Below are 13,503 nucleotides of genomic sequence, written 5' to 3' on the forward strand. Positions count from 1 at the left end.
GAGCTACAATTGCCAGGGTGGTTTAACAACCAAATCCTGTTTCCAGGAAACTCTGAAAACTGTAGCTCTTTGAAGGAATTAGGAGTCTCTTGACACCTCTCACCACCCTTGACAAACTATAGTTTCCAGGATCCATGATGATTCAAAGTGGTATGATAACTGCTTTAAATGTATAGTGCAGGTGGGACTTTGTGCGGCCTAGGACCCACTTAGCTACGGGACCGCCTCTCCTGGTATGCCCCGCAGAGGACCTTAAGGTTCACAAATGACAACATTTTGGAGGTCCCAAGTCACAAGGTGGTTAGATTGGTTTCAATTAAGGCCAGGGCCTTTTCTGTACTGGCCCCGACTTGGTGGAATGCGCTGTCACAAGAGACTAGGGCCCTGCGGGTCTTGACATCTTTCTGCGGGGCCTGCAAGACAGAGCTGTTCCGCCTGGCCTTTGGTTTGGACTCAGTCTGACCCTTATGTTTCCCTCCTCTTATGGTTTTGATCTATGGGCTACTTTTATAATGAGGCTGCATTTTAAATTGCATTTTAACCTGTATTTTAAATAGGTTTATTATTATTATTATTATTATTATTATTATTATTATTATTATTATACTGTAATTTTAATGGTGTTAGCCACCCTGAGCCTGGCTCTGACCGAGGAGGGCGGGGTATAAATAATTTTTATTATTATTATTGTCACATTCATTAAATTCAGTGGCTCTGAGTAAAACTATCCAGTGATTTGTTTGTTTGTTTTATATTGTTTTTTCTCTAAATAGTCCCTTTCCTCCATTTTTATCCTGCTCAAAACCCTATGATGTAGGTTAGGCTGAAGGAGAGGACAAGAGAGAGAGAGAGAGAGAGAGAGAGAGAGAGAGAGAGAGAGAGAGAGAGAGTCATCTGGAATGCTTAATGGCTGAGTTTCCTTTTCTTAGTCCAGTCACTATATCATGTTGGTACTCATTCATTGTTCTTTCAAGCCTTGATCAGAACAGCTGCAAGGGAAGAGGCAAACAATCTTCCATTTTTTGGGAGGAGGGAGAGACAATGCAATGGATTTGCTTAATAATAATCTAAAATGGAAGCATTAAACATCAGCTAATGAAATAAAATTTTGACTGAGATTGCAAAAGGAATGAAAGGCCCAGGAAATAATAAAGCTTTAAAAGAGAAACAGGCATTCATGATTCAGGCCAGCAAATGAATAACTTAATGAGCCTGTTTCAGACATCGCTTATCTCAATCCTATTAACCTGGGACTGTTCCATTGATTTCGGTGGAATTTACTTGCAAGGAAGTGTGCTTGGGGTTGCTGTTATTTAGGCAGCTGGATCTGAGACAGATTGACTGGGAAGTATGTCCTACTGGGTTCAGAAGGACTTACTCCCAGATTAGCATTGATGGGATTGCCATGTTTGTCACAGAAGTGGATTCGAGAACGTCAAACGTGGCAGGCGTCCAGGTGAGCTGTGTGTACCATTTTGCCGTCTGAGGCAAAACAGGAAGTGCCACCTGCTGCTGCTTCTCTGCTCGCCCTGCTGCTTCTGCAATTTTGGGTGCCATTTCAGCCAATACCGGAGGCAGCGGGGCACCCACAGGGCTTCTGCCCCTTCAGTTTTACCTAACGGCAGAGCCGGCTCTGCATCCAGAAGAGTCCTAATGAAAAGCTGGGGAGGTGTGGGTTGGGAAGCCCCGTGGATCATGTTGGCAAGGGCAAAAGCGGGTGGCTAACCAGGTTAGCAAACCAGCTCCAGCTGATCCAAAGCTGCTGCTCCCCTACCCTCTAGCACCCATTTCAAGGCTTATTACCCAGCTGGGGGTAACTTGGAGTCTCCACTGTGGTAAACCCCACCCATTGGTGGCTCTCTTATCTGCTGGCAGAGGCTGGCAATGATGCCATGCTAGGTCTCCGCTTCCCTGGCCATTGATCTGGGTGGGACTGGAACGGGCTATTCTATTGTACAGCACTCAAGGCTGAAAGTCTACCCCTGGAAACAGGGCCAGATTTAGGTCTGATGAGGCCCTAAGCGACTGAAGGTAATAGGGCCCTTTATATGTCCAGCTGTCCTTTGTCAACAACAAATTCTCACTGTTTTTTGTGTTGAATATATGCTATTTGGTAATTTATGGGCCTAAAGCCATTTGCACATAACAAAATATGTATTTTATCAAAGTAATTGTTGGACTGAAATACAATTGGAAATGTATATCCAGTTTTTTTCCCTTTAATTTTTTGGGGGGCCCGCAAGAGAGTGGGGCCTAAGCTATAGCTTCTTTAGCTTATACGTAAATCCGGCACTGACTGGAATATATTGTTAAGTAGGGTTGCCATATTTCAAAAAGTGAAAATCCGGACACAAAAGTTGTTGCAGGTTTTTTTGGCAAAGTTGTTGAGCTATTTTTGAGTGCAAAATCGCAACAAAAAGAAAGTTTTCTGAGCTATTTTTAATGGAAATTGCCCAAATCTACACCAACGTGGATTTTCCCGGACACTTCAGCGATTTTTGCCCAGACACCGCTTAAGAGAGCTGAATACGGGCTATGTCCAGAGAATTCCGGATATTTTGAACATCCATAGATGACTGAATTTTCGTGCTTTCTTTCTGACTAATTACTTTTGCCACTGGAGCAGCTGCTGTTCCTTTTAACATCTATAGGAAATGGAGCCAGTGAACCCCTTTTCACTGGCATATCTTTCGGTCTGAGCCTTCTCCTATATTATTCCTTCAGAACAATCTTTTTCTTCAAGAGGCAGATCTTTAAATAAAATAATAATAATAATTAGTAAATAGGGTGCCTGAACTTGAGCTGGGTTGTCAGTGCTGTTAACTGGCTATGCCTTGTAGACTAGGCTAGGAAGTTGTAGGGCAACTCTCTTACAAAAGCAAACGTCCCGAACACAGATTGGGTTGATTGACAGGCCCTGTGTCTCTTGGCTTTCCAGACTGTACGTGCACCCGGATTCTCCGTTCACGGGGGAACAATTGCTGAAGCAGATGGTGTCCTTTGAAAAAGTGAAGCTAACAAACAACGAGCTGGATCAGCATGGTCACGTGAGTAGCTGGTCCTGTGGGAAGGGAAACAATGTCCGCTCTCTCAGGCAATGACACCTGCCGGCACACCTGTTGGGAACGGGCGTTATGAGCAGAGCCGGGGTGGCTGTTGGGAAGGTGCTGTTGTTTTTAGGTGGCTGTTAAGGGGTGCAAAATGTAATGGGGGGAACCAGGGATGCCTTGGGTCGGGGAGAAGGTTCTGTCATTTATACCTCATTTATCCTTCTCTTGCTTCTGTCCTCTTGGTTCAGCAGCCCAGCATCTTAACATCGTTGTACTCACCAGCCCATGACCCCATTTAACAATTTCTCTCCTAAAACAGGTTCTGTGGTGGTGTGCATGTCCCTGCCCCCAAATAATAATAATAATAATAATAATAATAATAATAATAATAATAATAATAAATTTTTATTTATATCCCGCCCTCCCCAGTCGAAGCAGGGCTCAGAGCGGCTAACAACAGTAAAATGATACAACATTCTAAAATCATTTCATTATAAAAACAGATTCTTGTGCATCTTTCCCCCCATATAATCATTACAATATGGAAGTATTATTGGGCATGTTCTCTTTATCAGTCTTGTGCAAGCCTTAGTGAAGTAAATTTCAGTTTTGCACAAGATCTCCGTATTAAATTTCAGTTTTGTGCAAGTTCTCTGTATTAAATATTAATGGAAATGTCTATCCCTCCCTCCCGGATCACAAGCTACCATTTTGCCCATTGTGAAACATTTACTGGGATGGATGGCAAATGGTGGAACAGCAATGCACACCAGTCCCTAAAAAACTGGAAATGTGCGGAAGCTAACACAGTAAGCTCGTACACACAGAAAATCAGGTCGACTTGTAATAGATGTCCTCCACTTGGAAGTATCCTGAGATGGTTGGGCTCGGAAGGCCCGTTGGTGTGAAAAAATTGTCCTGATTTAAGTCCCATTGATTTCAGTGGGGAAGAAGCATAACAAACTGAGGCTGCAATGCTATGCATATTTGACTGTTGAATTCAGTGGGACCTACTTCTGAGTAGGCATGTCTGCACTCACACAACTCTCCTGGTTAGCTTTTAAGAAGAATTTATTTCCCCCACTGTCATAATGGAAAAATGATGGTGTGATTGTTTGTCCTTACTGGATGTCATTATTCATTAACCCTAAAGAAGGCACCAAACTCCCTGGGTTGAAGTTTTGCAGCTGTGTCTATGTGATGGTTGATATGAAAAGTGTGTTTCTAAGAAATAGAAATGAGAGCTTAAAAAAATTGCAATAGCAGTAGTTGAGCCAGCTTGTCAAGAATACAGTAATATGACAAAGATATATTGTCTTTCCTTGTCTCATAGAATCTAACCCAAGAGCTCAGGGCAACTAACCCTTAGTAGTGTGGTACATTATCTGGGACCAGACTGCTGCTTTTTTAGTGATATGAGCCTTGGTGCCCTCCAAGGAAGACAATTATTCACAGAGTGTTTGTGATTATACTTTCTCTACAGAGAGCTATTGGCTTTGATCAGGATCAGCAAAGGCCACTATGTTCCCAAAGACTATAAAAAACCACATAGTGGCAGAAACTAGGGAAAGTTCTTTTCTGCATCAAATCCTTCTGCTTTTGCAATTGTTCATAAAGACAACATGAGCTGGTCTACAGTCAGCTGAGTGAGGCAGGCGGCAGAAAAGGATCACATTTCTGAACGCGCATCCAAATTCTGTACAAATAGTAATAAAACTAACAGCTAAATGATAGGACGGAAGATTCTGCTCCAGCTTTTGTTCTTAGGGAGTAGATGGTTTGTCCTGGAATATTTTTTTAAATGCAGAGAAGCATTCGGCACCCCTCACCTGCAGTCTGTCCCATCATTCTTCTGATTCATCGTTTTCCTTTCTTAGAAATCTTTAAATTAGGAAAGATATCTGTGAGGGGACAATTTCTTGCACATTGCTAATTACAAGGTCCTAGCCGTGATCTGTGGAACTGTTGATATATGTGTTGCAGAAAGGTGTTGCGAAAATCTTGGGCTGAAGTAAAAAAGTTGGTAGTTGTTGGGATTTGAATGGATGCTAAGAGAGAATATATTTATTAGGTATTATCCTTCCTTCCTCAAGTTTGTGAGTTCAGCAGAGTGCATCCCTTTGCAGCTTAAAAAGAGAAAGATGGGCTAGTTTTTGCCTTTTCGTTTAAGTAATCCAGGATGCTTTAAGACAGACCGGATTCTCCTGGTATTTCCCACCTTTCTCCCCCTTGAAACAATAATCACACAAACGGTCTTATAAAAGGTAAAAACAACATTTACTCACTCAGAATACTAGCTGAAGAATAATGAATACCACAGCTTTGTTCAGGCAGACTTAAAATGGTAAATCAGTTACAAAGGCTTACTTAAGCCTAGCTTAAAATGGAGCACGTAGCTCAGACTTAGCAGATGCTTTCACATTGCTGGCATGGTGATGAGCGGTAAGAGAGTAGGAGAACACGCCAAAGCAGGCAGGAGAATATATAGCTATGCCCTCCCCCTGTCAGGGCACAGTGGGGGTGTCTCTCACAGAGTCCTCTCTAGCAAGTTTACAAGAAAACTTTGTGAGCTTCAGCTCCTATCTAGCAAAAGATGAATTGTTGGTTTGACTGCACTTTAAATACCCCACAGTAGTGAGCGTTGACTTGAATCTGAGTAGCTCTTCCCTTTATCTCCTCTCCAGATAATCTTAAATTCAATGCACAAATACCAGCCGAGGGTGCACATCATCAAGAAGAAAGACCATACAGCTTCCTTGCTCAACCTGAAGTCTGAAGAATTCAGGACATTCATATTTCCAGAGACTGTGTTTACTGCTGTCACTGCCTACCAAAACCAATTGGTGAGTGTTTTATAACTCTTATTAGTCTTTTCATCAGTGCTACTACTGGACTGAGAAATGAAAATGCGGGTTGAGTGCCTGAATTGCAAGGATGAAGAGGACCTCCCCCTCTTTCCCTGCTACTTTTTGTGCTTGTAAACTGGATCAGGCCCCTGCAGCGGGTTCCTGTTGAAAACCATCCCCTCCTTTGGAGACAAATATGGCGGGTAGCAGATGATACTCAACTGATGCAGGAGGAACACATGCAGGAGCACACACTGGATTGGGGCCCTGCAGCTGCTTTCTCTTAAAAATGCAAGTGACCTCCTTAAAAAGTGTGAACAATGTGACATGATTTGGTCCTAAGGATGTCACGAAGTCTTATGTCTTCTTTGGGCAGACCGGCTGCAGCCTTACACTGCAATCGGAATTCGTTGGGAGTTTGTGATGGCATTCCAGACACGGTGAGGAAATATTGTAACATTTGGGCCTTTTTAATTTAGAAAAAAGGCGAGTTGAGGGGAAATGATAGAGATGTATAAAATAACGCAGCTGGGGATGTGTGGAAATGGATAGAGAGGCTTTTCTCCGTCTCTCATAATCCTAGAATCCGGGATGATCCAATGAAACGGAATGTGAGAAGATTCAAGACAGACAAAAGCACAGGAGCCAACTCCTAAGGGCCAAGAGGTCTTTGGCTCTCCCAATAAAATATTTGAGGGGATGCTCCCCCAAATTGATGGACATTGCCAATGCATTCGAATGGTGTGCATGCTTGATCTATTATGTGTGGCCAGGCTTACCTGGGCCCCGCAATATTTTATTCAAGTTGGCAGCCCTGGGCAAAAGGCAGTCTGTCTTTATACTGTGAATGTGGAATTTGCTATTACAAGACGAAGCAATGGCTACCAACTTGGATGCCTTTAAAAGGGGTTAGACAAATTCACTGCAGATAAGCCTATCAGTGGCACTAGCTATGGCGGCCATATTCCAAGTCTACAATTCTATGGTTCTATGACTCTACTTCTGGTATTGAAGCTGCTGTGTGGGGAGAGCACTATTCCCTTCATGTTCTGCTTGCGGACTTCCTATGGGAATCTATCATTTTCTAGGCTAGTCTGGGGAGCAGTTTCACAGAACAAAGAGGGCAAACGACTTCTCATGAGCCAGTTCCACAATGGAACCTTCAGAGACTTTGACGAAAGAATCTCCCTCTGCCCTTTGCTTTGTGAAATCTCAAAATAGCTTTCTGACACTCATCCCTAAGCCATGTCAGAAAAACTCTTCTCTGGTCCCGGATGAGGGCCTCACATCCAAGCCATTTGGAGAGGTGTTGCTGGAGAATCACAAGACCGCAACTGCTTATGTCTGAAAGGAGAGCAGCATTTCCCAACACCTTCCTAATACAGGCAAGTCTGAGCTTGCTGATGAAGCCGTGAGACATGGTGCGTGATCTGGCTGAAGCTGAATGTGCGGCCTGCAGCCGCGACAGCATGCTAGATCTCCAGATCTACACTGGGCAGGTAAATGGCACCAGCAAGGCCCAGTAGGGGAATGAGGAATTCTAAACCCTTTCTAGACAATTTCTAGAGTCTGATGTCCATCCAAAATGTGCATCTCATCAATCCACAGGGGCAGACTCTCTACGAATTCAAGACCAGAACACATTCCCCATGCCCTTCAACATTCCTCAGATGAAAATAGGGACATTTCTCACTCCCTGCAACTGACCCTTCTCAACCTGCCGTTTTTGGGTCCCCTCCTGCCCCCACAGAGCATTTCTGTCAGAAGAAGGGCAAGTGCCATCACCACACCAATGGGACACAGCACACACATCCGCCACCCCCCCGAGAAAAGCCCTTAATCCCGATTTAATTTTATTCTTTGGTAGATTTACAAAAGGAAAACACACACCGATAATTTTTTTTTTTAAGAAAGGGGCAAGATTAGACGCAGATGCACAAAGCAGTTTTTTTTAAAATCAAGACTCCTTGCACTCCACGAACCCTTTCTGGCCACTCAGGGTGGCCCTGCCCTCTGTCTGCACCTCAGAGCTGGCGCACCATGCGCAGCCCACCCTGATTTCAGTAGCACCCTTACTTTGTTCCCCCCAAAATGAATCTGTTTTGACCAAATGTATATGTAGTTTCAGTTATTTAGATGCTTAGAACTTGGCACATTTCCAAAAGGCTCAGAATAGTAGATAGCTGCATTTTTGGCAGTTTACATCCCTTTTGGGACGCGGGTGGCACTGTGGGTTAAACCACAGAGCCTAGGACTTGCCGATCAGAAGGTTGGCGGTTCGAATCCCTGTGACGGAGTGAGCTCCTGTTGCTCGGTCCCTGCTCCTGCCAACCTAGCAGTTCGAAAGCACGTCAAAGTGCAAGTAGATAAATATGTACCGCTCTGGTGGGAAGGTAAATGGCGTTTCCATGCGCTGCTCTGGTTCTCCAGAAGCGGCTTAATCATGCTGGCCACATGACCTGGAAGCTGTACGCCGGCTCCCTTGGCCAATAAAGCGAGATGAGTGTCGCAACCCCAGAGTCGGCCATAACTGGACCTAATGGTCAGGGGTCCCTTTACCTTTACAATCCCTTTTAAAAAATAGCCACAATCTATCACATTATCCACACTGAACACAGTGTGTCTTACTTGTGAGCGGCAACCCTCTGTATGCTTACATGACAGGGATCTCTGCTGAACACAACTATGCCAAGTTCCAAATCTTCTAGGTTTTCAAACCCAATTTGAAAAGAAACTTACCACATGGAAGTAATTGGTGTATAAATGAATTACTTAAATTAAAAATAGAATTTATCTGCCTGGCAGCTATGTGTTTACCCTTCATATAGATCCTACTGTCTTTTAAACTTTGAATTAAGCTTCAGGCCTATGGAAGGGGGGAAAGGTGTTTGCCTGGACAAAGCAGTTTTAGAAAGCTGTGGTCTGATTCTCAAGCACATCCCGTAAATACTGCCAAATTTCCCTCTGGAAATCCTAGAGACAGAGGCTGTCGTATTACGTATGACTAATGAAAATGGAACCTCTCTTATTTTTGCCATTTCTTTCACTGCTGGTTTTAAGGGGGATGATTACATTTCTGTGGGTTATTAGATAAGGGCTAAATACATTACACTTTCAACAAACTATCTCACATTTAAGATTTAAAGGTCATGCATTTGTTTAAACAGTCAAGCCACTACGGGAGAGTTGAATTGTAGGTCAACTTTCATTTTTACAAGCTTTCTTGGAGATGTTCTCATGATTCATTTGGGAACTGGGAGTTTAAAAAATGACGGCAACAGCATCCAACAAATCTACAAACCACCTTCCCATTCTGATGTTAAACTGGTTTGCTCCTGTACTGAGCATTTTCTGTGCAACAGCCATGCTTTGTGGATTCCCTTTTTATGGAGCATCTGCACAATACTGTGAAAAGAGTCCTGTTTTGTTTGTCCCCCTGAACAGCTTCCATTTTTTTTTAATTCAGAGCTTAGAAATATTTTTTTGAAAAACAACCTCAGTGTATATTTTTAAGATTAATCTTATTTTTGTGTTGGTAAATTGTGTTTTGACATTGTGATCTACCCTGGGACCTCAGGGTGAAAGTAAGTAAATAAGCAAATATTAACCACACCATTTCCCCAGGCAAACATGGCTTATCTTACTTGTTTCTGGCCAATTCTGTCTTATCTAGATTGCTCCAGATACCTTGTAGATTGCTCACCATAGTCTTCTCCATGGTCCATCTCTCCTCTGTAGGAATCAACTTTGTCACTTTGCTTCCCTTTTGAAATGACATTGCCAGAATAAGAATAAGAATAAGAATAAGAATAAGAATAAGAATAAGAATAAGAATAAGAATAAGAATAATACCATCCCATAGTGAGAAAAAGTATTTGCTTCTGTACTGGTGGTGCCCAAGATTGAAAATGTTAATTCTCCTCATGGAATTGAGATATGTCTACCCTTCATAAAAGGTAAAGGGACCCCTGACCATTAGGTCCAGTCATGACTGACTCTGGGGTTGCGGCGCTCATCTCGTTTTATTGGCTGAGGGAGCCGGCGTACAGCTTTCGGGTCATGTGGCCAGCATGACTAAGCCGCTTCTGGCGAAACCAGAGCAGCGCACGGAAACGACGTTTACATTCCCACCAGAGTGGTACCTATTTATCTACTTGCACTTTGATGTGCTTTCGGACTGCTAGGTTGGCAGAAGCAGGAACTGAGCAACGGGAGCTCACCCCGTCGCGGGGATTCAAACCGCCGACCTTCTGATCGGCAAGTCCTAGGCTCTGTGGTTTAACCCACAGTGCCACCCGCGTCCCTCTACCCTTCATAGTATTTTAAAAAAACGAGACAACTTTATTGCATTCCTGTGTAACTATGTCTCAGTTTATCACCCTGTCAACATTCTCCATTTTGGATGGTTATTTTGGCGGAGATACCGTGAACTGGTCCAGTCCTTAAGAGGAGGCCTGGTTTTAGTAGCTGTCCTGGGTTCCAATAACACCACACTCCTGATTTACAATGGTTTGAGCAAGAAAACCAGACTTTTACACTTTGGGGGCTTTCACAAATCCCTAAGGAGAAATTTTTGCTAGACTTATTGAAATGTTTAGCTTTCCTTGGAAATTCCTGGGATGTTTAACTTGAACAGGAGTTTCCACTTTTGCTGCAAAATTGTCTTTGACAGTTGAGGGACAGTTTAGGTCTCAAGAAAGTTCTCATGTTTTGTAGCAAGCCTCCTCGCTTTTCACAAAGTTCCTCTCATGTCCTTCCGAGGAGAAATATATATTACAAAAAATGCTTCACATTTTGCTTTAAGTGGCAACAACTATAGTTCCTGAGCCCTGAAGGCTAATGGTGGTCTTCAAATGCCATTACAGAAGAAGCAGGAAGTCACGTCTTTGCCAGCCTGCCTCTGAGATGAGATAAATTTGGTAGAAGCGCAGCAGGGGACTTGGTATGGATGGTTTGGTTGAGGTCATGCTCTGTAGGCTGTAAGACTGTCTCCTCAAAAGCTGGCCGCAAATGCACTCTGCTCTTCTCTGTTTCCAGATAACCAAGCTGAAGATTGACAGCAACCCTTTTGCTAAAGGATTCAGGGACTCATCTAGACTCACTGATATTGAGAGGTAAGAAGGACATTTTGTTTACTTTTTGTTCAAGATAAGATAATGCTGAGGAGAGAGGAAGAGCTGTCGTGAAAAGTGTTCTGTCCTCTCCCACGAAGCTGTAGCATTTGCAAGTTCATGTTGCACTGTAAGAGGTCTCAGGTACTTTATATAAATACTCAAAAATAATAAGTTTGCTCCCCTGAAGATCCCCCCACCTTTTCCAATTACTGCTCTAAAGGCAAAATGATCTAGTGAGCTGGCCACTCATATAACTCATATGTGTATCTCACATAAACACACATATGCATGACTTCGTATAAAATAAACACATAACTTAGTGGTTGCCGTTTATCTCTGCCACTTTTAAGTCTTTCTCATGTCTTTTCTTAACAACCTGTATGTCTTTTTGTCCAAGCCCACAACCAGAATATTCACCTTCTCATTCAAACCCTCTGCAAGGTCATGGAGATATTCACCATCAGACTATTTCAGAACATGAACATGCTTCTTCTTTTGCTTGCTTGTGTGAACGTTTGTGTGATCATAAAGATGTTGATGGAACCTAAGGGGCAAGGTATAGGTTTAGGACAAGGTATAGGTTTTTCTGGATTTAAAAAAGGCTCATTAACTCCAACTAAAGGACAACTGGAACCCAGTGCAGATATTAAGGCAATGTTGTCATCATTAGGCACTCTCTTCTCTTTCTTGGACCATTACAATGTCCTTTTGTCTCATGAGAATGAGAATTTGCATGGCTATTTTTAATGGCCTACTTTGCTCCATTTGTACAGTGGAACTTCATTTGTCAAACGCTTCGGAAGTCGAATGTTTCGGCTTTTGAACACCAACAACCCAGAAGTGAATGCTTCCGTGTTCAAACATGCCTTGGAAGTTGAATGGCTTCCCAGGCGTGGTTCTCCATTTTTTTCAGTGGATTTTGCCGACTGGCAATTGTGCCTCGGTTGTTGAACATTTCGGAAGTCGAATGGTCTTCTGGAAAAGAATTACGTTTGACAACCGAGGTTCCACTGTAATGGGTGTATGAAGACAACATTTTATTTCTGTCCCACATTTTAACAGTGTGGTCAGATCATCTTGGTCCCTTAGCAGGATGGCAGCTGGTTTAGCACAGATTATTTTAGCTGGTCATTTGTATGCCAAGGGCAGGATCCCAATCCCAACCCCATTCACTGAATACCCCCGGCATCAAAATCATTTGAAAGGATCATACTAAACCACACATTTCTGCAAGAAGGCGGCAGTCCTTACTAAGAAGTAAGCCCCACGAATACATACACACCTGCGTGCAACAAAAATGTTTTGGATTGGGCTATTTATATACCACATGATTTCTGAGATTCAAGTTGCACCCCAGTCCAGCTGGCGCCTTGGGCAAGTGCCCTTACTTACATGCCCGGCTTGCTATGTGATTACCACTCCGTCAATAATGTGGTGACCTTCAGATATTCTTGGACTCCTTGCCTCATCAGCCACAGGAAGCATGACCAACGGGCAGGGTTGATGGAAGTTGGTGTCCAAACACATCTGGAGAGAACCACACCAGCTACCTGAGGCCTAGTGGGTTGGAAGCAGGTCGGCTTAGTGCAAATTTATACGTACCAAAAACCTTTCATTTCACAACTTCACTCATTTCATTGAATGACGGACCTTGAAAACAACTTGCAAAGTTAATAGAGTCTCAACTGCCATTTCTGGAAACAAACAATATTATCAGTTCTATTTACATGCCTTGGCACGGACGGTTTGCCAGTTCACATTCACACCTTCTTGAAAGGTGGATATTTGATTAGCTCTTGTAATCAGATAATCCATTTTTTGAATGGACTTCCTAAGGCAGACACACTTTTGTGTATGAACAATTTGGGCTACAGCATGGTCACCTGTGCTGGGCAAAGCATCTGTGAGGACTTTTATTCGTTGCACACTGCCTGTCTTTGGGTTGACCTAAATAGTGTGAATGTGGGACAAAGCTTTGGATTTAATTTCCAGATATTTAAGTCTGCTTTTTTTCCTAACTAGCCTTTAGGGAGGGAAGCAAATCAGATCAATTGATCTTTAGAGACCTAAAGAAATCAAATTAGGCTGGAGTCAGTTACCGCACTAAACCATCTAGTAATTGGATTGCTCCATGTAACTGATTGAACACTGCTTCTATCTGCCGCAATAGAGGCTGGGCTTCCTTTTGGTTGATCTGAGAGAAAAAACACATCTTTTTATGACATGATGACAGACATTGCACTTTTCTAGCCTAATTGAATATGTTTTTTATAAATACACGACTCTAACAATTTCAAACTCCCCATTTCAAATTTACGGTCTCTGCCAGGACTTAATTTGAGCCAGGGCTCAACTGCGGAATCTGTGAGCTCAGCCTGTTTCGATGGCAGGGCTTTGTCTAAGAAAGCATCTGAGCATAGACAGAGTGCTTTCCCTCCACTGCTGCATAGCTGTCAACTTACAGATTTGAAAATAAGGGACCTCGAAATAAGC

At 43.0% G+C, this 13,503-nt stretch overlaps 1 protein-coding gene across 2 annotated transcripts in view; it reads left to right on the forward strand.

The window, feature by feature from the left end:
- Window positions 1-13,503, forward strand: part of TBX20 (T-box transcription factor 20) — a 43,696-nt gene that overhangs the window by 16,332 nt on the left and 13,861 nt on the right. For both annotated transcript variants that reach the window (XM_083578149.1, XM_083578150.1), the window contains exons 4-6: window positions 2,939-3,047; window positions 5,735-5,893; window positions 10,934-11,010. In XM_083578149.1, coding sequence (XP_083434275.1) covers window positions 2,939-3,047; window positions 5,735-5,893; window positions 10,934-11,010 — 345 coding nt within the window. The remainder of the gene's footprint in view (window positions 1-2,938; window positions 3,048-5,734; window positions 5,894-10,933; window positions 11,011-13,503) is intronic.

This window comes from Podarcis filfolensis, assembly GCF_964270895.1.
Source record: "Podarcis filfolensis genome assembly, chromosome: 12".
In the NCBI taxonomy this organism is placed as follows: Eukaryota; Metazoa; Chordata; class Lepidosauria; order Squamata; family Lacertidae; genus Podarcis; species Podarcis filfolensis.